Raw genomic sequence first — 24988 nt, forward strand, 5'->3', positions numbered from 1 at the left:
TGACCTTGACAACTTTATCTTGCTGGTTCTTAAAAAAAAGGCTGCCGTCAAAATTAGCCCATTTTATGGAAATCAGATTTTTGTGAGTTTGATATTCAAATTGTTTCTAGTAAGTGAATATCTCAGGAATAGTTAAGTGAGTTGTCAGGACTCTGTAATAATTTTGTCACATTAAATAAGAGCTAAATAAGAGCTCATCAAGAAATGTCCTCTGTAGCGGACACCCGGATGGCGCAACTATGTATTTTACCTACCCATTGACTGTAATGTTCCTATTTATGTCCTAATGACCACTACAGAAGACAATTTTGCATTTACAATAAAATATCAATAACAATATATATATATATATATTAAAAGTTATTGGTAATGTTTTTTTTCAGTCCAAACACTTACAGTGGGGGGGGGAAGTATTTGATCCCCTGCTGATTTTGTACGTTTGCCCACTGACAAAGAAAGGATCAGTCTATAATTTTAATGGTATGTTTATTTGAACAGTGAGAGACAGAATAACAACAAAAATATCCAGAAAAACGCATGTCAAAAATTTTATAAATTGATTTGCATTTTAATGAGGGAAATAAGTATTTGACCCCCTCTCAATCAGAAAGATTTCTGGCTCCCAGGTGTCTTTTTTACAGGTAACGAGCTGAGATTAGGAGCACACTCTTAAAGGGAGTGCTCCTAACCGCAGCTTGTTACCTGTAAAAAAGACACCTGTCCACAGAAGCAATCAATCAATCAGATTCCAAACTCTCCACCGTGGCCAAGATCAAAGAGCTATCCAAGGATGTCAGGGACAAGATTGTAGACCTACACAAGGCTGGAATGGGCTACAAGACCATCGCCAAGCACCTTGGTGAGAAGGAGACAACATTTGGTGCGATTATTCGCAAATGGAAGAAACACAAAAGAACTGTCAATATCCCTTGGCCTGGGGCTCCATGCAAGATCTCACCTCGTGGAGTTGCAATGATCATGAGAACGGTGAGGAATCAGCCCAGAACTACACGGGAGGATCTTGTCAATGATCTCAAGGCAGCTGGGACCATAGTCACCAAGAAAACAATTGGTAACACACTACGCCGTGAAGGACTGAAATCCTGCAGCGCCCGCAAGGTCCCCCTGCTCAAGAATACATATACAGGCCCGTCTGAAGTCTGCCAATGAACATCTGAATGACTCAGAGGACAACTGGTGAAAGTGTTGTGGTCAGATGAGACCAAAATGGAGCTCTTTGACATCAACTCAACTCGCCGTGTTTGGAGGAGGAGGAATGCTGCCTATGACCCCAAGAACACCATCTCCACCGTCAAACATGGAGGTGGAAACATTATGCTTTGGGGGTGTTTTTCTGCTAAGGGGACAGGACAACTTCACCGCATCAAAGGGACGATGGACGGGGCCATGTACCGTCAAATCTTGGGTGAGAACCTCCTTCCCTCAGCCAGGGCATTGAAAATGGGTTGTGGATGGGTATTCCAGCATGGCAATGACCCAAAACACACGGCCAAGGCAACAAAGGAGTGGCTCAAGAAGAAGCACATTAAGGTCCTGGAGTGGCCTAGCCAGTCTCCAGACCTTAATCCCATAGAAAATCTGTGGAGGGAGCTGAAGGTTCGAGTTGCCAAACGTCAGCCTCGAAACCTTAATGACTTGGAGAAGATCTGCAAAGAGGAGTGGGACAAAATCCCTCCTGAGATGTGTGCAAACCTGGTGGCCAACTACAAGAAACGTCTGACCTCTGTGATTGCCAACAAGGGTTTTGCCACCAAGTACTAAGTCATGTTTTGCAGAGGGGTCAAATACTTATTTCCCTCATTAAAATGGAAATCATTTTATAACATTTTTGACATGCGTTTTTCTGGATTTTTTAGTTGTTATTCTGTCTCTCACTGTTCAAATAAACCTACTATTAAAATTATAGACTGATAATTTCTTTGTAAGTGGGCAAATGTACAAAATCAGCAGGGGATCAAATACTTTTTTCCCCCACTGTATGTCTCAGGAGGATATTGAAAGCAGGTGCTTCCACACAGGTGTGGTTCCTGAGTTATTTAAGTGATTTACATCCCATCATGCTTATCATCTATAAAAATGTTGCCCAGTTGCCCACTCGGGCAGTCTAAGGCACTGCATCTCAGTGCTAGAGGCATCACTACAGACCCTGGTTCGATTCCAGACTGTATCACAACCGGCCCGAAATTGGGAGTCCCATAGGGCGGTGCACAATTGGCTCAGCGTCGTCCGGGTTAGGGTTTGGCCGAGGTAGGCTGTCATTGTAAACCAGAATGTGTTCTTAACTGACTTGCCTAGTTAAATCAAGGTTAAATAAAATCAAATAGGTTTGGGCTACCATGGCTAGAAGAAGAGATTTCAGTGATTTTAAAAGAGGGGTCTCAAAGGAGCATAGGGGATTTAATAAAGGGGTTGTGTGTGTGTGTCTGTCACGACTTCCGCCGAAGTCGGTCCCTCTCCTTGTTCGGGCGGCATTCGACGTCACCGGTCTTCTAGCCATCGCCGCTCCACCTTTCATTTTCCATTTGTTTTGTCTTGTTTTCATGCACACCTGGTTTACATCTCCTCATAATTACTATGTGTATTTAGCCCTCTGTTCCCTCCATGTCTGTGTGGGGTATTGTTTATTGTCAAGGTTGGCACGCTTCCGGCTGGTTTGCGCCGGGTTTTGTTTTGTACCCGTGCTTTCTGGCAGCCGGTACTTTGTACTTGGTTGTGGTACTTTGTGCTGCCTCACTTGTTCTTTGGGCATTTGTTTTTGTGACGCGGTTGCGTTCTGTTCTAAGAATTGCCTCAGTAAAGTGCTTTGTCCACTCATCTCTGCTCTCCTGCGCCTGACTTCCATGCACCAGCTACACCCATCGTTGACAGTGTCTCAATTACCAGATCTCAACCCATTTGAACACTTATGAAAGATTCTGGAGCGGCGCCTGAGACCGCATTTTCTACCACCAACAAAACACCAAATGATTGAATTTCTCATGAAAGAATGTTGTCGCATCCCTCCAATAGAGTTCCAGACACTTGTAGCATCTATGCCAAGGCTCATTAAAGCTGTTCTGGCAGCTTGTGGTGGCCCAACGCCCTGTTAAGACACTTTATGTTGGTGTTCACTTTATTTTGGCAGTTATCTGCATATAAGGATAGAGGTGAATTGGACATGAATTTAGATGCACCTGCTTATCATATATGAGGCAGAATAATCTGCACAATCCTCCTCTGTCTCTTACAGCTGCGATTCACACTCTCATTAGATTTTCTCTCTCGACTTGACACATCCCTTTCACATCCGCTCTGGTTCCCATCACAGCAAGGTCGCACCCATCCAGTCCCAGCATTGGTTTTTCTAACCTCTCTAGGCCATCACAAATAGACATACACACTAAGAAACACACCGCTGTGTACAATAGCTACATCATATTGGCCATCTCCCTCCATGTAGTTACTGTAAGCATTCTAAAACTCCACCTGACCCAGATACCACACACACACACACACACACACACACACACCTGCAAAATGGAACAAATAGAAGTTCAATAACATAAAATAAATGGCAAACCAATAACACAATCCCATGCTATTACTGCACAGTAGCCTACCTTTGTGTGATCACCAGGACAAGACAATGGACCAAGAAATACATTTCCTCCCACATTCATTTAGTGACTCTTCAACATAGTTAGAAGCCTATAGTGGTGGTGCTTGACACTCTGGTAGTCTTTGCCTAATCATCAATGACCCCTGGTGGATATGGAGCATCAATGCATCTTATCGTGTGTGTCAATACTATATATATATGTGAGCTTGTACGCATTAAATCACCCCAGAATCGACCAAATAGAGATTTTATTTAGATTGACATATTTGCTAGAGGCAAAATATACGCTCCAGTATGGAAAATAAGATATTATTGGGTTGGGGTGGATGACACACACACTGGTGTTGGGGTGGACAGCGGATCTGTCTCACGCAGAAGGCATCTTGCCGTGAACCCGGAAGCGATACACACATGTGTAGTCCTGGTGACCCCAGTTGCTGAGGATACGGAGCTCCACATAGCGATACACACTGTTAGGGTTCTGAGAGAGAGAAGTCCACTGTTATAATCATTTTGACACTTTTATTATATCAGCCTGCCTGTTGCATAAACAATCACCCCAAAAGTTAAACTGCTTAAAGCCAAATGAAATTGGAATAATCTGTGTCAATGTCTGGAATCATGTTATCTGTATCTCTACCACGTGTATCTCTACCATGTGTATCCCCACAGGGCACAGACGTCAAGTCAACGTCCATTCCACTTTGGTTCAACATCATTTTATTGGAATGACGTGGAAACAACGTTGATTCAACCAGTGTGTGCCCAGCGGGTCTCTACCATGTGTATCTCTAATATCTCTTTGTTAGTGTCTGACTCACAGGCAGTTTAAATGTCTGGATTGGATCCCCAGCCTGGTTAAACATGAAAGTCCCGAGCAGGGTTCCCTCTTCACTGTCAGTAGTCATGCCCTACACACACAGAGAGAGAGCGAGAGAGAGAGAGAGAGAGAGAGAGAGAGAGAGAGCGAGAGAGAGAGCAAGAGAGAGAGAGTTAATTAAAGGTACTCAGCATAACACTCTAAAAACATTCCTGTGTGGTTCTGATCAAATATACAGGGGTCAGAGGTGGCTCACGTAGACGGCGAAGTCCTTAGGAGCGCTGTCTATGTGTCCGGTGGGAGAGACGGCGGTGGAGATGTGCTCCATGGTAACGTAGGTGACGTGGACAGGGTGAGACAGAGCCACAGTCATGGTGCCCTGGGCCCCGTGGAAAGGCCAACACTTACCAGGCTGCACCAGCTGGCCCTTTGGAGAGGAGAGAAAGGGAAAAGTAGGGGGGAAGCAAGACAGAGGAGTGTCAGGCTGATAGTGATCTTTAAAGTGCATTCAATCATGGTCACATTACATTACAGTTTACAAAGGAAGGAGAGAGACAGACGGAGGGAGAGAAAGTGTGAGTATAGAAGTGAGGCGGGAAAGAGGAAGAGAGACAGAGACAGAGACAGAGAGAGAGAGAGAGAGAAAGAGAGAGAGAGGTACTTACCTGAATTACAGTCCGGGGGCTCTCTGATGGAAACCACAGGGGAATCCCCAGGAAACTCACTCGGGCCGAACCGGTCTTATATGTCTCAGAGCACCGACTAGTTACAATGCTGCCACCTACACACACACACACACACACACACACACACACACAGTGAGCTCTGAGCATATTGAATAATATAGTCTATACCATGGATCATGAACTAGATTCAGCCGTGGGCAGATTTTTTCGTGAGCGGATGATCGAGGGGCTTGAACATAAAATAATTCCAAACAGATATAATATTTGACAAAAACATGATCACTTCAAACCTTGCTTACATTTGTATACGATCATGTGTCTCTCTATAATGCGTGGGAATACTTGGGAACAGATTTATTTTATGTCATTGTCACACACTGTATATAGACTTTTCTTCTATTGTGTTATTGACTGTACGCTTGTTTATTCCATGTGTAACTCTGTGTTGTTGTTTGTGTCGCACTGCTTTGCTTTATCTTGGCCAGATCGCAGTTGTAAATGAGAACTTGTTCTCAACTAGCGTACCTGGTTAAATAAAGGTGAAAAAAATAAAACTTTTTTTTTTTAAATGTGCCCCCCCCCAAACAAAGTGATCAGTGATGATGTCACAAACCTTGGGACTCGAGGGCGAAGTTGGGCATTTTGTCAGCCAGTGGACGACTGCAGTCTTTCACCACCTGTTTCACATCCTGTCTCTCATCCTGACACACACACACACAAACAAACATACATTTACACACAATTCTATCACATTTCATGTTAATTTGTGGGGAAAATAATACAAAATATCAAAAAAATTCTACATCTACAGTTCCTTGCAAAGGTATTCATCCCCCTTGGCGTTTTTCCTATTTTGTTGCATTACAACCTGTAATTTAAAAAAATATATATTTGGATTTCATGTAATGGACATACACAAAATAGTACAAATTGGTTAAGTGAAAAAAAAAAAAAAACGTATTTCAAAAAATACAAAATAAAAAAAATGGAAAAGTGGTGCATGCATATGTATTCACCCCCTTTGCTATGAAGCCCCTAAATAAGATCTGGTGCAACCAATTACATTCAGAAGTCACATAATTAGTTAAATAAAGTCCACCTGTGTGCAATCTAAGTGTCACATGATCTCAGTATATATACACCTGTTCTGAAAGGACCCAGAGTCTGCAACACCACCAAGCAAGCGGCACCATGAAGACCAAGGAGCTCTCCAAACAGGTCAGGGACAAAGTTGTGGAGAAGTACATATCAGGTTTGGGTTATAAAAAAATATCCAAAACTTTGAACATCCCACGGAGCACCATTAAATCCATTATTAAAAAATGGAAAGAATATGGCACTACAAACCTGCCAAGAGAGGGCCGCCCACCAAAACTCATGGACCAGGCAAGGAGGGCATTAATCAGAGGCAACAAAGAGACTAAAGATAACCCTGAAGGAGCGGCAAAGCTCCACAGTGGAGATTAGAGTATCTGTCCATTGGACCAATTTAAGCTGCACACTCCACAGAGCTGGGCTTTACGGAAGAGTGGCCAGAAAAAAGACATTGCTTAAAGAAAAAAATAAGCAAACATGTTTGGTGTTCACCAAAAGGCATGTGGGAGACTCCTCAAACTTATGGAAGAAGGTACTCTGGTCAGATTAGACAAAAATGTTGCTTTTTGGCCATCAAGAAAAACGCTATGTTTGGCGTAAACTCAACACCTCTTATCGCCCCGAGAACATCATCCCCACAGTGAAGCATGCTGGTGGCAGCATCATGCTGTGGGGATGTTTTTCATTGGCAAGGACTGGGAAACTGGTCAGAATTGAAGGAATGATGGATGGTGCTAAATACAGGCAAATTCTTGAGGGAAACCTGTTTCAGTCTTCCAGAGATTTGAGACTGGGATGAAGATTCACCTTCCAGCAGGACAATGACCCTAATTATACTGCTAAAGCAACATTTGAGTGGTTTAAGGGGAAACATTTAAATATCTTGGAATGGCCAAGTCAATGCCCAGACCTCAATCCAATTGAGAATCTGTGGTATGACTTAAAGATAGCTGTACACCAGCGGAACCCATCCAACTTGAAGGAGCCGGAGTAGTTTTGCCTTGAAGAATGGGCAAAAATCCCAGTGACTAGATGTGCCAAGCTTATAGAGACATACCCCAAGAGACGTGCAGCTGTAATTGCTGCAAAAGGTGGCTCTACAAAGTATTGACTTTGGGGGGGTGAATAGTTCTGCATGCTCAATTTTCAGTTTTTTTGTGTCATTTCTTGTCTGTTTCACAACAAAAAATATTTAGCATCTTCAAAGTGGTAGGCATGTTGTGTAAATCACATGATACAAACCCCCCCGAAAATCTATTTTAATTCCGGGTTGTAAGGCAACAAAATAAGAAAAATGCCAAGGGGGTGAATACTTTCGCAAGCCACTGTACCTGGGCCAATCTATCTCTGAGCCATTTGCCCATGGCCTCTTTGAACTCAGGGGTCAGGTGTGTGTTGGTTGGTGTCAGAGCGGGAGGAGGCTGGTTCTTTATAGAGGTCACCTGATGCTGCAGCTACAGAAACAGAGAGATTACATATATTATGAAAGAAAGGGTGTGTGTGTGTGTGTGTGTGTGTGTGTGTGTGTGTGTGTGTTACCGTGTCGCTGACATCCTCCAGGGCCCTAACTCTTCCTCTGGTAAAGATTAGGTGTTCTTGTAGATCAGCCACCTGCTTGCTGAACTCTGTAGCTTCCTGATCCAGGCGACGATCAAAGCTCACACTCTCAAAGTCCACACTAGAGGCAATACAATACAAACCAATACAACTTTATTTTCGTTTTTGGGAGAGGTTTGTCTTGTAGAATAGAATACAACATAACTTTCAGGAGTAGGAGCTAGGGGCTAGGGGTTAGGGGCTAGGAGCTAGGGGCAAGGCACTGAGCTAGTTTCAGGACTGACACACACTCACCTGTCCACCCTCACTCTCATGTCATCAATCTCAGTCTTCACACACCTCAGGTCCTTAGTCATTCTTTGTAACATCTATAGGGGAAGACAAACTCAATTCAATTCAATTGTCTTCATTCCTTCCTGAGAGGCAATTATTGACACCTAAATTAAAGAATATTGGAGGAAACAACATTTGGCAGTGTTTTTAAACTTTGAAGGTATGTCAATTTAAAGGCGCGTCTCACCTCGGAAATGTCCCTTTGCTGGTTTTCTTTCTGTTTCATAATTTCAATCTCTCTCTGCAAGACACACACATGTAACAAGTCAGATAACCAAATGAATATGTCCATCAGGATTGAGGTCAATTCAATTTCAATTCTAGTCAATTGAGAAAGTTAACCAAACTCCAATTTAAATGAAAAATGTTCATAATTGAAAAGCATAAGAGACTAGGAATTGGAATTATAGTGTACTTCCCTGAAGTGATGGAATTAAAATGGAATTGACCCCAACCTATTTTCGGTATGCTCTCTCTCTTCCCACCCCTTCTCTCTCTCTCCCTCTCTCTCTTACCAGTATAGTATCCATTTGCATTTCGAAAGCTGAATTCATGATAGGAGTTCCATGCTGTAGAAAGAGATTCAACAAGTCCTTATTGGACAATCAGGCTCATAACTTCAATGCTACATTCACCCAAATCAATGCATAGATAATAGACATGAGACAAACAGTAGGGCTAAGAACAGTATTAGACCGATGAAAAACAGGTCCTACCGTAGTCTTTTGAGTCAGGTCAGGTTGAGTCGGTCGGGTCATCAGATTAAGGTTCATGGTGGGGAATGCAGTCGAAAACAGGAATACTGCTGGGAAGACATCGTAGTACTAGTTACACAGAGGACATCAGGTTGATTAGGAGCACATCTAGATGTGTCAAAATGTGATGTAACACTCACCGAAGGTCAGAAGAAAGGGGAGGAGGAAGAGCAGGATGGCAAACCAGGAAGGCAACCAGGAAGGCAACCATGAACGGGCTACAGGGGGAAACACATAGAGCCAAAGCTAATACTAATACTAACAAACAAGGCACAAGCAGAGAGAAAAGCTAACGCTCAGCTAATGCTAACAAACAAACTACGAGCATAGAGACCAGCTGTCTCTAATGTTGTCTCTCGTACACAAACACATTGCACTCACTGCAGCTAGCACCGGTCCTTGTGCCAATGCCACTAGAGAAGCTCCTGCTGGAGCATGTCCTACGCCTTTGTGGCTCTTCAGAGCAGTAGCCAGAGCTGTAACTCATGCTCGAGAAGCTCAGGCTGGGCTCCAGGGCCACACTGGGGGCCACACTAGGAGGAGACAGGAAGGTCTGCCTTCTCTGGGTGGCCCTCAATGTCGGAGCCAAGTCTGACATAGGGAGGGAGAGGGGAGAGGCAGAGAGAGGGAGATAAGGGAGGTTGAGTATTTTAGACATATACAGTATATTGTGTATACATATCCAATTATTTCCGATTGACACAAATGTCTAATCCAAGCAATGGGGTTAGAGGGTAGGCCTGGTCCCAGATCTGTTTGTGTTGTCTTGCCAACTCCTATGGCCATTGCCATGGCGTGACAATGACCACAGGAGTTGGAAGGACAGAACAAACAGATCTCAGACCAGGCGACTAGTCGACACAAGGAGCTAATAGAGGTTGGCAATGTGAACACCAACTAGCTAGGACAGGAAGTGATGTCTGCAGTACCAATGTCATCAGCATTGATGTTTCTCTCATTGGTGAAGTTGGTGGCACTGACAGTGCTGCTGGCCTGACTTGATCGGGAAGAATCCATATGTCCCCCAGTTCTCTTCTTATTGAAAACCCTGAGAGGGACACACACAGTTTTAACATTGTTCTAACGCTACCGTTCAATACAAAAAAGATCACACGCAAGATGAACTCATACACATAATCACCTGACGGGGCTCTCCCTGTAGGAGATGCTGGAGGAAGACTCGTCATCGGAGGACTGGTTATAGTACCCTCCGGTTACTAGCCTCGCGCTTCTCCTAGGCATGTCTGAGGGGGGGGGGCAAGTGAGATTTATTTATTGATTTCAAATTAGCCTACTTTTAAACAAATAGACCTACTGACTAAAACCAGGCATTTTATCACAGATATAAATAGCCTTCTACTTACCGGAGTCTTGCAATCATAGGCTACAGTAATCTTCGCAGTCTGTAAAATCAGATGTTGCAAGAGCAAGTGAAACTTTGCAAATGAGCCACTGTGTTGAAAACTGCAATTACGCCGTTATTCACATTGTTGCGTAGAAGGAGCACAGGGCACGTCATAATCGGCTCTCTGCCAGTTCTGGAATACTTGATTGACGGGCAGTGCAATCTCCACCCTAAACCCTAACCTTAACTCCTACCCTAACCTTAACCATAACCATAACCTAACCCTTACCGTAAACCATTAAAATGTCAACTTCGATGGGGTATGTCCCAAGGATCCCGGATAGCGCTGACCCTTGATTGACAGCGGTCCTCCCGCTCATTCGTCTCCAAATGTCCATTGATTGTTCGAATAAGTAACCCCATGAGTTTATTTTATTTATTTATTAGGTTTATTTAAAAGGGACCATGCACAATTAATACTAATCTTACAAGAAATTTAATGCATTGTAATTTGAATTATATTTAGCCTAGCTAAACAGCTCATCAAGGCTTCATCTCCCTGGCCCGGGCAGCTGAACAATAGCCTTCATCTTTTCGGTTTATTGGAGTCTCATTATTCAAATTGTAAGCCTATAAACCACTGTAAGAGGGAACATGTGCCAGCCAGGGTGAAATAAATAAGCACAAAAGACACTGTATTTTTTTGTAATCAATTATTATTTAATGTGTTATTTGTTTGTAATAATACTTTTGGGGGGGGGGAGTAGGCCTAGGCTACAGACAGAGCCTTCTATTGCATTAAAAGGCTTTGGCTACGGACTGGGCTGAAATTAATTAGATTTCTTCTCAACATCTCACTTCGTCATGACAACCGTTAAAGAGCCAAAACCCCGTGTTTGTCACCACTGCCGCGGCGCTCCACTCTCAACACCAGTCACCGCCCGCAACAGTTTTTTATGAAGTTTCATTCTTGAGAGAACCGGACCGCACCGGACTAGTCACCCCAGAGCGATGCACCGCGCAATTCACTGTTGTTTTTCTAGACACCGTTTGAGCAGCATACAGATAAGAAAACGTTTTTGTGAAAGAAAAAGCTGTCTGACAAACGTGCTGTGGTAGCAGGTAAGTTTTATTGTTTTTGCGTTGTGTTATTTAACAACTCTTGAGAATAATTAAGGCATCTGATTTAATAACTGATTAACTTTAAATTCAAATCTTAGCCTAACTATTGGCTACTGAAATATTGCATTCCAATGTCAAACTCACATAAATGTGTAACACAATGCGAATGACACTTCCAATATTCTGTTGTGCACTTTTCCTCTAGCGTACCCTACCTGTCATAACCAGGGCACACTGGTATACTGACTAGACTACTGCCTAATATATGGCAGTGTGTGTCAGGGGGATGAAGAAAACAACCAGGAGCCAGAAACGTCCTCTCATTCAGTTAAATCTACAGTCAACGACATGTCACATATTACTCTATTACCTTAAACTATATTAAACAAGTAGTTTTGAATCATATTATCTTTCAGCAGGGTAGGGTAACCACTTTTAACTTTGTTTAACAAAGGTCTCTGTAACAGTTCTAAACCACAAGACTTGTTGGTTGGGGGGAAAACTGTACTGGATTGAATTGGAGGCCAGTTTTAGAAATAGTCTGTCTCCTATAAAGTGCTCTTTTTCCTCTCACTTCCTTTTCTGATTATCTTGTCTCTTTCCCAACAGTCAAATCTCCTACACCAGTGTTTTTTAAATGTTGGGTCTGGTCCCACTGGAGGGCTGCAACTGATTCCTTTCAGGTCTGGATCCTGGCGCAATAAGCATTGGAGTTGGTGACAGCAGAATCACTATTCCACCATTTTGTTAGTCAGTCCTTCACCCAGCATAAGCCATGTTCAGCCTGTCAGAGCTGGCCTCTCTGAGTGAGCGTCAGGGCAGCTCCAAGCTGCTGAAGCCCTGGTGGGAGGTCTTCATGGAGTACCTGGTGGTGCTGATGCTCATGGTATCTGTGTTGTCAGGCACCCTGTTGCTATCTCGAGACAGGGTGGTGTGTCTCCCCCTGGACCTCACTACCACCTCCACTAACCAGAATACCTCCTCCAGCAGTGGTGCCGTACCTCAACCCCATCCCCCTAACAGGCCCCCCACCAAACCATCCCCCATACCAGCCAGCCCTTGGACCCCTGCTAGGGGCAGACGCACCCACCTGGACTACCAGCAGTATGTCTACATTAGCCACGTGTGCTACCACAAGGCCCTGCCCTGGTACTCCCGCTTCTTCCCCTATGTGGCTCTACTCCAGTCCCTGGTGCTATTGGCCAGCGGTTGCTTCTGGTTCCACTTCCCCCTCACCTCCGCCCGCATAGAGCACTTCCTGACCATCCTGGCCAAGTGCTGTGAGTCTCCCTGGACCTCCCGCGCCCTGTCCCATGCCGCCCGCCAGGAGGAGGGAGGGGAGGAGACAGGCCCCCAGGATCTCCAAACGCCTCCTCCTACTCTCCTGTCTTCACCCTCCGTAATCCGCAACCGCCAGTCCAGCCTGGACTCAGGCACAGACAGCCCCCTGCTGGTGAGATCGGATAGCGCGTCCACTGCCGCCCCTCCCTCGCCCTGCCCCTCCACTCTCTCCCGGACTTCCTCTCTGTCCTCCATGTCTCTGTCCCGGGCCCGTGTCCCGGCTTCCAAATCCCCTGTGGTGCTGGATGGTTCACGGCAGGTTGCCAGTTTGGACCGGCGTGACGGGGAGCAGGCCAGGGCACTGTTCGAGAGGGTGCGCCGCTTCCGCTCCCACTGTGAGAACTCTGAAGTCATCTACAAGGTCAGGGGTCATTTACTGAACGTGTCTGAACTATTTTTTGATGTATCTGTTTACCATACCACACCTTCACAATCACCATCCCTGTTTTCTGCTCTCTCCTGCTGTAGGTGTACTTGGCCCAGACGGTGTTCAAGCTGCTGCTGGTGGTGCTGATAGTGGCCTACACCACCCCTCTGATGAGCTCCATCTCGTTCACCCACACCTGCCTGCCCCAGGCCCATGCCCTGACTGGCTACAGTGCCTTTGAGTGTACCCATGCCCTGGCCTCTGTCCTCCACAAGTTGCTGCTGGCCTACGTCAGCCTGGTGGGGCTCTTTGGCCTGCTGAGCATCTACACCCTCAGCTGGATCCTCCACAGGTCTGGATAGCAGATTAGTGGCAACATTTTTACGAGTGTTGTGACTGTAATTTGCATTTTATTTTCCCATCTATTTTAATTTGCTTTGCTCTGCAGCCAGTGGTATAAAGTACTTACGGTAATTAAAAATACTTTAAAGTACTACTTAAGTAGTTTGCTTTACTTTACTATTTATATTTTTTACTAACTTTTACTTTTACTTCTCTACATTCTTAAGGAAAATAATGTACTTTTTACTCCTGACACCCAAAAGTACTTGTTACATTTCGAATGCTTAGCATGATAGGAAAACAGTCCAAATCACGCAATTCTCAAAAGAACATCCCTGGTCATCCGTACTGCATCTGGTCTGGCAGACTCACTAAACATAAAATGCTTCATTAGGTAATGAAGTCTGAATGTTGGAGTGTGCCCCTGGCTATCAGTAAATGAAAAAAACTAGAAAATCATGCTGTCTGGTTTGCTTAATACAAAGACTGTGAAATTATTTATACTTTTACTTTTGATACTTAAGTATATTTAAAACCGAATACTTTTAGACTTTTACTCCAGTAAGTAGTATTTTACTGGGTGACTTTCACTTTTACTTGATTCATTTTCTATTAAGGTATCTATACTTTTACTCAAGTATGACAATTTGGTACTTTTTCCACTACTGTCTGCAGCATATTACACTCTTAGTACCTTTGTTGTTAACTATACAGTGCTCTGTTTGTGGTTGTGCACCCCTCAGCTCCCTGCGTCAATACTCCTTTAACAAACTGAGGGAGCTGGGCTCCATGAGGGATGTCCCTGACTTATGTAATGACCTGGCCTTCCTGTTACACATGGCTGACCAGTACGACCCCCTGCTGGCCCAGCGCCTTTCCGTCTTCCTGTCACCCGTCAGTGAGACACGCCTGCTGGAGGAGAGCCTGGAGAGGCGCTGGGGTGCCGAGAGGCTGCGCTCCATGACCACGGTCGACCCAGAGGGACGGCCCCTGCTGCAGTTGGTGGCCCTGCCGCGCCTGCCCCCCGCCCTCTTCACCCTCAGCCAGCTGGTGGTGCTCAAGCTGGAGCTCATCACAGACGCCAAGCTCCCTGCACAGGTGGCCAACATGACCTCACTCAGGTGAGCCATATAGCCAACAATGAAGCCACCAAATATTAAAATAATCTACATGCAATATACACTTTATAGAAGTGTTTGGTTTGGTGTGTTCTAGACAAGGGGCTTCAACTGTTTTATATGTCACAACAGGGAGCTTCATTTGTACCACTGTACTGCAGCCATGCAGCCTGGTGCTCTGGTGGTTCTGCAGGAGCGTCTGGAGGCCCTGCACCTCACCTTCACCCAGGCTGCAGAGATCCCTGGCTGGGTCTACTCTCTCCGCGGCCTGCAGGAGCTGCACCTTTCTGGCCGGCTGGGCTGCGAGGGCGGGGTGGGCCGTGGCTGGGCCCTGGGAAGCCTCCGGCAGCTCCGTCACCTCCGGGTGCTGGTCCTGAGGGGCATGCTGCAGCGTGTGCCCGGGGAGCTGGGGGAGTTGGCAGGGAGCCTGGTGAGGCTGGAGATCCACAACGAGGGCTCCAGGCTGCTGGTGCTGACGGGCCTGCGGCGTGTGGCCGGTCTGACCGAGTTGCAGCTGCAGGACTGCCACCTGGAGCGCCTGCCCTCTGCCCTGCTGGCCCTCACCAGCCTGCGCACCCTGGACCTGCAGCACAACAGCCTGCGCACCCTGGAGGAGCTCCTAGGGCTGGCGCACATCCGCCGCCTCTCCTGCCTCAGGCTGGCCCATAACCGTGTTCTGGCCCTACCGGCTAGTGTTGGTGTACTGCGTGCTCTGGAGCTCCTGGACCTGGGGTACAACCAGCTCCAGAGCCTTCCCCCGGCCCTCTTCAACCTCCACCACCTACGTCGCCTCCTACTGGCTGGAAACCTGCTGGATGAGCTGCCAGCAGAGGTAGGAGCGCTGACATTTCTCACCGAGCTGGACCTGAGTGGGAACAGGCTGGAGAGTCTGCCTCCAGAGCTCTTCAGTCGCTGTTTGGAGCTGCGGAGCCTGAATGTATCCCACAACTCCTTGGGTTCCCTGCCTCCAGGGCTGAGCAACCTGAGCCAGCTGTCCCGCCTGGATCTGCGCAGCAACAGTCTGGAAGAGCTGCCCATGGAGCTGGGCTGCTGTTCAGGACTGCATGGAGAAGGTCTGCTGGTGGAGGACTGGCTGCTCCATGCACTGCCACGACATGTGAAGGAGTTCCTAACCCAGCCTGGCTCTCATACCTGCAAATCCTTAGAATCACACTCCCGTCCAGACTCAGATAGCTTCCCCTACTTCTCAGCTACCCAGTGGAGTTTCTCCTCCGCTCTGGAATCACGGATATAGAACTGGAGATTAATATTGTCTAACCTGTCATAGAATACATTCAACATCTTGTAGTGTTTGTATTGTTTCGGACAATTCATATATTTTTTTACTGCTTATTTTATTTCTGACATTTTATTTTTTACCACCTATTTTTCTTCTTGACCACTCTTTTCTATGTTTATCACTTGTTGAGTTTGTGGGGTACATCACTGCAGCGTTGACACATCCACAATCTTCCTAGACAAAAAGTGATTTTACATGAAAGTCCATAGACTTTGCTGCAGTAAAACGTTTGATACCTTATGTCCCTGTACAGTTTATATAACATCCATATATGTAACCCTGTGGAAAAACTGAGAAGTCTTTGCTTCCACTTTGAGAGTCCTCTATTCATTTAATTTCAAGGTAAAAACAGTACTTTGAAGGAGGCTGCATAAGACTGGATGAATGCATGTCCTGCTACACTAGATTAGACATTGACATGAAACGATTGTTATTATCTCCACGGTGGAGCTCAGGGTTCCCTCCACAGGCTTACAGAAACTCTGGGCTTTCTGGGACTTGTTTGTCTGAGTAGGAAAATACCCTGAGCTTCAATGAGCTTATGAAGTTTAAAGGCCTAAACTGTACATGTGGAAAGACTGAAATTGGACAGACTGACTTAAACAACCAATAAGATTAAAATTAACATTTATTCCTACTTGTTTTGCACATTTAATCTTCAAAAAACTCAAATTAATCTTACTAGCATTGGGTGCAATCTTTTGTGAAGCTAATACTGACGTGAAACTAATACAATAGTGTGCTTGTTCAGAACATTAGCACTTTATTGTGACTATTGAAATGATTAAAACTTGTTAAACTTTTTTGTACGACTAATAATATTAATTACAGTACATGCCCTTATTGGTGCTGATTGGGACTATGTTATCATAACACCTACTTCGTAATACAAAACACATCCCAATGAATCGGGACAAATACATTTATTGAATAAATGAAGTGTGTGTGTGTGTTCTACTGTACACAAGACCATGGTCAAACTTATTGACTGAATTAATTTAATAAACTATGAAAGTCCCGCATACTTCCTGGATCATGTTCCATAATGTTTTTGAATGAGATTCAACATTATATCATAATATTCATAAAAACGCGATCATTTGTGATATATGTAAAATTATATTTGTTTTCATGGCTTAATTTACTTCTGCCCAATACGTTTTTTATAAGGTATTAGATTACAAAATAGAAAACGCAATCGAAAATGTTAATGGAAGACAACAGGCGGATTTAAGATTTGTAGACTTTGCCATTTGTCAAAGTTTAAAAAAAAATCGCGTTGTTTAGGAGTGCAAAGGCGAATCGAGCTATTGCACACGCGCACTTCACAGAGTAGGCGTTCCCTAACGGAAATATGCAGATGCCTGCTAGAACAAGCTAATAGGATCTCGCTAGTTCGTGCTTGGCTCTTGCCCACTATTTCCCATTGGAAACGACAGGCTGTGGTCTATCTTGGTTAGTTATAAAACATCTTTGGCAGCAGTGCCTAGCGTCACTGATGATTGACACTTTGACTTGGCCAATCGTGATACGATTAAGAGTAGTTTCGTCAAATTGACACGTAAAACCAACCAATGATATTGCTGTATTTTAGTGGAGGCGGAAGTTCTGGCTTGTAGTATAAACTGAGGCCTCCTCTCCATGTGCTTTTGAGGAGCATTTTTCCGAAGTTTAATTGTAACATCACTGTAAGGTAAGACGGTAGCTAATATTGCTTATTTGTGTCCTTTTTGGAATATTCTGGTTCTCGTAGTTATATTAGAAATTACCAACAGCTTTTGATGGTTTTCGGAAAAGCAATATATTGGCAAATTCATTGTAAGCAGTGTTAGTTCTGAGCAAGGCATCTGAGAATAACGAAGGCTATTTTGCTAGCTAGGCTAGAACTAACGTTAGCTAACCAAAACCGGTCCAAGTCGTGCGAAACATTGGAGTTAGCCACATGTGAATGAACATGTTGTGTAATTTGGACAATAGTCGGCTTAGTTCGATAGCTCGCTACAGTTATAGTTTTATTAGTTAACGTTAGCTACCAGAAATGCTAATAATTTAGCTAACTATGTTGGCCTAAGCTGTGTGCGGCAAAGGAGGCAGAGTCGATTCATGACATTGTTTGCGTTACTATACGGATGTAACGTTTGCATTACTATACGGTTGTTACGTCAACGAGTAAAGTCAGATATCTCTGGTAACTAGCTACGGAGCTAGCCAATCCCAACCCTTGTTGACAACCTTTTAGTTGCTTACCATTTATTACAAATTGCTAGCTAGCAACCATGGCCCCTGGTTTTGTTTGTAGTACATAATTGAGCTGTTTTTATTTTGCTGTTTAACGTGGATAGTTTGCAAATAGCTAACTACGTAACTTAACTGGATAGTAATGTCTCTAGTTTGAGACGTTTCCTGCAACTGTCAACGTCATGATTTATTTAAACGTTATGATGGTTTGGTGTTACTGAATGTTAACTTTATAGAGGGCTCTGATGTAGACTAACGTTACCATAGAGTATTGCTTATTTCCATTGTAAGTAGTTAGATAGTGGCGATGTTGGTCTGTTAACCACTAAATCTCCTGATTTGAATACATCTTTTTATAAAAAATATGGTCTCGGGGACAATCCTCAGTCAAAAGCAAATGGTGACAACTAGTGTGAATGACCAGCCACTATTCCCCTTCTAAAAAATATTTCTGTAGACAGAATGGCTGAGAATGACGCTGACAATGAGCTGCTGGACTATGAAGAGGACGAGGAGCCTCAGGGAGCCCCAGAGACCGCTGCCCCAACAGGCAAGAAGGAGGTGAAGGGCTCCTATGTCTCCATCCACAGCTCTGGCTTCAGAGACTTCCTGCTCAAACCAGAGCTGCTCCGCGCGATTGTCGACTGTGGCTTTGAGCATCCGTCTGAAGGTGAGTGCTAGGAGTGGCATAAATGGAGGTCATGAATAGCTGAGTGGCATGTCTGTGGATACAATGGAGTGCATGCATAGGAGGACAGTGTATAAATGGCTGAGTGTCCATGGTCATTGGGTGTTGATGGACTACTTGTCAATTACAATGCATGTGTTGTTTAAGGTGTGATGGTAAACAATGGCTTTTTTGTTTGGGTAAAGATGGTGTACTGACCAAATGTCTCATTGTTTTCCAGTTCAACATGAGTGCATCCCTCAGGCCATCCTGGGCATGGACATCCTGTGCCAGGCTAAGTCTGGTATGGGCAAGACGGCAGTGTTTGTTCTTGCCACACTACAGCAGATCGAGCCTGTGGATGGACAGGTCAGTATCTGCACTCTGCAAATGCCTCTGGAATGTCTAGTTTCAAATATTTGTTATGCATAACCTACAAGTGATCTATTAGCATCAAATACTCCTCTTTCCTCTAGGTGTCAGTTCTAGTAATGTGCCACACACGAGAGCTGGCCTTCCAGATCAGCAAAGAGTACGAGCGCTTCTCCAAGTACATGCCCACAGTCAAGGCAGCCGTGTTCTTTGGGGGCCTGTCTATCAAGAAGGACGAAGATGTGCTGAAGAAGAACTGCCCTCACATTGTGGTGGGAACCCCTGGCCGAATCCTGGCCCTCATCCGCAACAAGACCCTCAATCTAAAGAACGTCAAGCACTTTGTCCTGGATGAGTGTGACAAGATGCTGGAGCAGTTGGGTGAGTCCTGCTTATTATTCCTGTCCATTTTGGAAATGCTCCTTTTTCACTCAACTTCTAATCCAACCCATTTTTGTTATTTACACCCCCCCCCCGAAATATTAATTCTAGCAATTGCAATCTTGAATGTAATGTGTGAACAAGGGTTTTCCCCTGTGGAAATCTGTTATCACATGTAGACTCAGCAAAATGGATGTCTTGGTACCTGGCTGTTCTGGGGGGTAGTTTGAGACTTGGCTGTTTTATCCATGGTCCCATTTCTCTTGTTTCAGACATGAGGCGTGACGTACAGGACATCTTCAGGCTAACACCACATGAGAAGCAGTGCATGATGTTCAGCGCCACCCTCAGCAAGGAGATTCGACCGGTCTGCCGCAAGTTCATGCAGGATGTGAGTGCAGGGGGTAGCACTGCCACTTCATGCGGTTTTGGACTCCAAATGCTGTTTTACAAACAATCGTCTTTGCATTGACTCCATAGAAAAGTAGATTTTTGAGGTTCTGAAGTACTTTGTGTCCTGTAGCCCATGGAGGTGTTTGTAGATGATGAGACCAAGCTGACGCTGCACGGTCTGCAGCAGTACTACTGCAAGCTGAAGGACAGCGAGAAGAACCGCAAGCTCTTTGACCTGCTTGATGTGCTGGAGTTCAACCAGGTAAACCCACACACTAATGGTATAATTTTTATCCCTGTAAAAAGTTGTTGTATTTGTGCTGTTTCCTTGTGAATGTTTGCTGTAGTTCTGTAATGTCACCTCTAGGTGGTGATCTTTGTCAAGTCAGTGCAGCGCTGTGTGGCGCTTTCTCAGCTACTGGTGGAACAGAACTTCCCTGCCATTGCCATCCACAGGGGCATGGCTCAGGAGGAGAGGTCAGTCTGTCGCTTACATGCACACCTTTCTCTCACACATCTCCAATTAAATGGAGCCCCAAATGCTGACTTTATGTAGCTGAAAGCCTCAATTAACTCAACACAGTTGCCTTCAAAGGGCAGCCTCTACATCTAGTAATACCTATAGCAGCTGTGTTAATCCTCTCTGGCTGTCTATCCCCAGGCTGTCCCGGTACCAGCAGTTCAAGGACTTCCAAAGGCGGATCTTGGTGGCCACTAACCTGTTTGGCCGAGGGATGGATATCGAGCGGGTCAATATTGTCTTCAATTACGACATGCCTGAGGACTCAGACACATACTTACACAGGGTGAGTCACATAACTGATGGAGCCTCAAACACCTGTCTTCTGGTAGTGAATGGTATTTCCAAATACCTATTTCAATGATTGCATCTGACTATTTCATGAACTTGTCATTGGCCTCTGTAGAGCTCCCTCTAAAGGCTAATATATTCTTTGAGTTGTCACTCCCATCTGACACTCTTGCCCCTCAGGTGGCCCGTGCTGGGCGGTTTGGAACCAAGGGTCTGGCTGTGACCTTTGTGTCAGACGAGACAGATGCCAAGACTTTGAATGACGTGCAGGACCGCTTTGAGGTCAATGTGGCCGAGCTGCCAGAAGAGATCGACATTTCCACTTACAGTAAGGCTTTCTCCATCCTTATACATGCAGCCTCCCATGGAGGTTTCTCCATTCAAACTGACATTACTTTTTATTCTTATAAGTTGAGTCATAGTTATGTCTTTCTGTCACTGTCTGCTGGTAATTGCTTAATTCAATGTTGAAAGGGAGTGAATGTAGTGAAGAGGGTCTAAAATTGACTTGGCTATCATAACAAATGTCAATGTGCCCTGTGTTGTGCCTGGGGTATGCAACATCTGTTAATCATTAGTACTCTAATGCTGGGCCTGAAAGGTCAGGGGGATGTTGTCAGCTCATTGAAACCCCCAAGATAATTGCCTGGTATAATAACTCATTGAGTAATGATGGTGGCTAGAGGGAATTGGACTGCCACGTCGGGCTGTCCTCCACACAAATCTTTGCCGCTCGAAAGTCATCTGTTCTTTTGACATTGGTAAAGTTTTTTTTTTTTTTTTTTTTTTTTTTTTTAAGAGCTTGTCTGATGCTTTAAGCCAGGGGTGTCAAACTCATTCCATGGAGGGCCTAGTGTCTGCTGGGTTTTGGTTTCTCCTTTCAATTAAGACCTTAACAACCAGGTGTGGAGTTCCTTAGTAAACAGTGACCTTGATTGAGGAGTTGGGTCCAAGGGAGAAGCAAAAGCCCTTAAACTCATTCCAGAGGGAAGTGTCTGACATGTGCTTTAACCTCTCTGGGGTATGTGGGACGCTAGCTAACAGCCAGTGAAATAGCAAGGCGCCAAATTCAAAACAACAATCTCATAATTCAAATTTCTCAAACATACAACTATTATATCCCATTTTAAAGATGCACTTCTCGTTAATCCAACCACATTGTCCGATTTCAAAAAGGCTTTACGGCGAAAGCATAGCATTGGATTATGTTAGGACAGCACCTATACAAGAAACTACACAGCCATTTTCCAAGCAAGGAGAGGCGTCACAAAAACCAGAAATACAGCTAAAATTAATCACTAACCTTTGATCTTCATCAGATGGCACTCATAGGACTTCATGTTCCACAATACATGTATGTTCATATTTATATCCAAAAACCCAATTTTACATTGCCGTGTAATGTTCAGAAATGTTTTGCCTCCCAAAACTTCCGGTGAATGAGCACATCAATTTACAGAAATACTCATCATAAACGATGAAATATTAAACTGTTATTCAAAGAATTATAGATACACTTCTCCTTAATGCAACCGCTGTCAGATTTTTAAAAAACTTTACAGCGAAAGCACACTTTGCAATAATCTGAGTACAGCATTCAGACATGAAACCAAACACGCCATTTTGTGGAGTGAACAAAACTCAGAAATAATATGATAAATATTCACTTACCTTTGATCTTCATCAGAATGCACTCCCAGGTATCCCAGGTCCACAAACGTTTGTTTTGTTCGATAAAGTCCATAATTTATGTCCAAATACCTCTTTGTTCGCGCGTTCAGTCCACTATTCCAAATGCAGGAAGTGTGCGCAAAATGTCACGATGAAAAGTTTTAAAAAAAGTTCTATTTACATTCGTAGAAACATGTCAAACGATGTATAGCATCAGTCTTTAGGACGTTTTTAACAAATCTTCAGTAATATTCCAACCGGACAATTCCATGGTCTTCAGGAAAGAAAAGGAACACAGCTCACTCTCACGTGAGCGCGCACCTCTGAGCTCATGTCATTTTTTTGTCAGCTACTTCCAGGACCTCTTATTCTCTCCCTAGTCACAGTAGAAGCGTGAAACAACATTCTAAAGACTGTTGACATCTAGTGGAAGCCTTAGGAAGTGCAAAATGAACCCTAAGTCACTGTATAGGTGTAACCGATGTGAAATGGCTAGTTAGCGGTGGTGCGCGCTAATAGCGTTTCAATCAGTGACGTCACTCGCTCTGAGACTTGAAGTAGGGTTTCCCCTTGCTCTGCAAGGGCCGCGGCTTTTGTGGCGCGATGGGTAACGATGCTTCGGTGGGTGTCAGTTGTTGATGTGTGCAAAGGTCCCTGGTTCGAGCCCGGGTTGGGGCGAAGAGAGGGACGGAACCTACACTGTTACATAGGCAATCACTTGAAAAACTACAAACCTCAGATTTCCACACTTCCGGGTTGGATTTTTCTCAGGTTTTTGCCTGCCATGAGTTCTGTTATACTCAGACATCATTCAAACAGTTTTTTTTTTTTTTTTTTGAACCTTCAGTGTTTTCTATCCAAATCTACTAATAATATGCATATCCTACCTTCTGAGCCTGAGTAGCAGGCAGTTTAATTTGGGCACGCCTTTCATCCGGATGTCAAAATACTGCCCCCTACCCTAGAGAAGTTAAGCACACATTTTGATGAAATATCAAATCAAAGTTTATTTATCACGTGTGCCGAATACAACGGCTGTAAACCAATGACTCGGGAGCCAGAGATCCAGATTCTGCCATTATGCTCCTGAGGTTACCACTAATACGTTACACCAGGGGTCGGCAACTCTTAAAAAATAATATATATATTTTTTTTCTTAATTCATGTGGAATGCCAATTTAGTCAATTTCTACTGATTTGTGTGCCAGTTAAGGGTTTCATATGCACTTTTTTATGGAACAGTGGTAATAAATTACACAAATATAAAGTCACGTCTATTGCCAACTATGTAAGGCATGGCCTGTCTGCAACAAACTCAAAACATTATCAATTGGGTCCAGCCCGACGCGTGCGCTAGCAAACTTGAAAACATTATACAAAATATTCTGGGCCCCTGTTTTGCTGCACCAGTTAGCCTACAGTGGCTTCTGTTCAGAGCTATTTGCGCAAGGGAAAAGAAGTAATCAGACAGGCTTATTTTTTACATTTCCACTAGATCAGAGCATGATATTTTTCCCTTTCACTCAGTGGTTATCAAAAGAGGGCAGGAAAGATTTTTCAAATACATTGAGTAACTATTAACATTCTCAATGTATGTTAAGACTTTGTTTACTTGCTGTTTGAAGTGACAAGTTACTTTAAAGCTCCAACTCATTAGTGGTGGTGAGTTAAGCCAATCAGAAATGCAATCGTATCCCCCAAATGGGCTTATTTTTATAGGTCTACATTTGCAAGCAGGCCAGGCAGCCTTAGGCCTACTTCTATACTCAACATTGACAGGAGTGCTTTAAACAAAAGACAATTACTAGTAATTTACTAGACAACTAGTAAATGGAATTGTATACATCTAAAGTTGTTTCTCACAAGTGGGTTGTGCACTCTGACAATGAGAACAAGACTAATAATATTAAATACATTAACAGATTATGGTAAACAAACCTTGTAGATTAGAAATTATGTGAATCAATTGGAAATGTACTACTTGTGATGTAATGGGGAATTGATAGACACTAACATAGGGCAAACAATTCACACAATGAATGTGCACGAATTGGCGGGAGAGGTCATTCTGGAGAGGTGGATTAGTCCACTGAGACAGGTTTCTTATGTGCCATAAAGACATGTGGGTTCAGCCCTGAACTGGGTAGGTCTTAGTGAATGGAGACCCTGTACATATTAACCTGTGTGAAAAGCTGGAATGCCCAGCTGTTGCTAATAGAGATGGTCTTCAGAACAGTGTGTCTTCTCTCCTTTCTCACCCACCACTTTTTTTCTTTCTAGTTGAGCAGTCCAGATGAGTCCTCCATCCCCGAAAAAATGTCCCCTACCCCTGAATCTCTGTCCTTGTTTGGATGAAAAACCCTCCTCGCTGTTTTTATTTTAAAGTTCTGTTCCTTGACTGTTTACCAAAAGTTTTTTATTTGAATGTGTCATTGGGGGTTGTCCGGTTTTAAATTTGTTGTGGTTTGGTCAATGAAATTAAAACTTTTTATAAAAATTCCAGTTTCTGGTCTAATTTTGACAGATTCCATGTTGCTTCTTTAAATTCCTTTTTTTTTTGCTAGTTAAATAGGACCATCAATTCCCCATTCAGATTGCTTTGATTGCATGCAAGCTTACAAAACGTTGGGCCAAATCTAAAATGCAACATCAGGA

The 24988-nt window shown here is 44.1% G+C and overlaps 3 protein-coding genes across 5 annotated transcripts; 2 read left to right on the forward strand and 1 right to left on the reverse strand.

Moving 5' to 3' along the window:
- Positions 1–3850: 3850 nt before the first annotated feature.
- On the reverse strand, positions 3851–10495 carry LOC115204191 (SUN domain-containing protein 2). 2 transcript variants are annotated; one of them, XM_029769684.1, is made up of 16 exons: positions 10230–10495; positions 10007–10109; positions 9795–9913; positions 9247–9456; positions 9006–9083; positions 8827–8912; positions 8626–8679; positions 8298–8351; positions 8072–8145; positions 7760–7898; positions 7552–7674; positions 5739–5826; positions 5105–5220; positions 4696–4866; positions 4441–4530; positions 3851–4100 (listed from the first exon to the last, which is right to left on the reverse strand). In XM_029769684.1, exons 2-16 carry the CDS (start codon positions 10105–10107, stop codon positions 3987–3989), a joined length of 1617 nt encoding a protein of 538 aa, XP_029625544.1. In that variant the 5' UTR covers positions 10108–10109; positions 10230–10495; the 3' UTR covers positions 3851–3986. The 2 variants fall into 2 exon arrangements, with proteins under 2 accessions (XP_029625544.1, XP_029625467.1); XM_029769607.1 differs by having other exon boundaries at positions 8827–8915.
- A 700-nt stretch (positions 10496–11195) lies between these two features.
- On the forward strand, positions 11196–16824 carry LOC115201396 (volume-regulated anion channel subunit LRRC8D). Of its 2 annotated transcripts, none has more exons than XM_029764997.1 (5): positions 11196–11332; positions 11538–13034; positions 13142–13392; positions 14126–14503; positions 14633–16824. In XM_029764997.1, exons 2-5 carry the CDS (start codon positions 12108–12110, stop codon positions 15753–15755), a joined length of 2679 nt encoding a protein of 892 aa, XP_029620857.1. In that variant the 5' UTR covers positions 11196–11332; positions 11538–12107; the 3' UTR covers positions 15756–16824. The 2 variants fall into 2 exon arrangements, with proteins under 2 accessions (XP_029620857.1, XP_029620847.1); XM_029764987.1 differs by having other exon boundaries at positions 11942–13034.
- Positions 16825–17388: 564 nt separating this feature from the next.
- LOC115201406 (ATP-dependent RNA helicase DDX39A-like) lies at positions 17389–24835 on the forward strand. The gene is made up of 10 exons (XM_029765011.1): positions 17389–17493; positions 18496–18708; positions 18947–19074; positions 19182–19458; positions 19731–19849; positions 19982–20113; positions 20219–20328; positions 20513–20657; positions 20843–20990; positions 24614–24835. The coding sequence occupies exons 2-10, from the start codon at positions 18501–18503 to the stop codon at positions 24628–24630; spliced, it is 1284 nt and encodes a 427-aa protein (XP_029620871.1). The 5' UTR covers positions 17389–17493; positions 18496–18500; the 3' UTR covers positions 24631–24835.
- Positions 24836–24988: the final 153 nt, after the last annotated feature.

Source organism: Salmo trutta, chromosome 1 (genome assembly GCF_901001165.1).
Source record: "Salmo trutta chromosome 1, fSalTru1.1, whole genome shotgun sequence".
NCBI lineage: Eukaryota > Metazoa > Chordata > Actinopteri > Salmoniformes > Salmonidae > Salmo > Salmo trutta.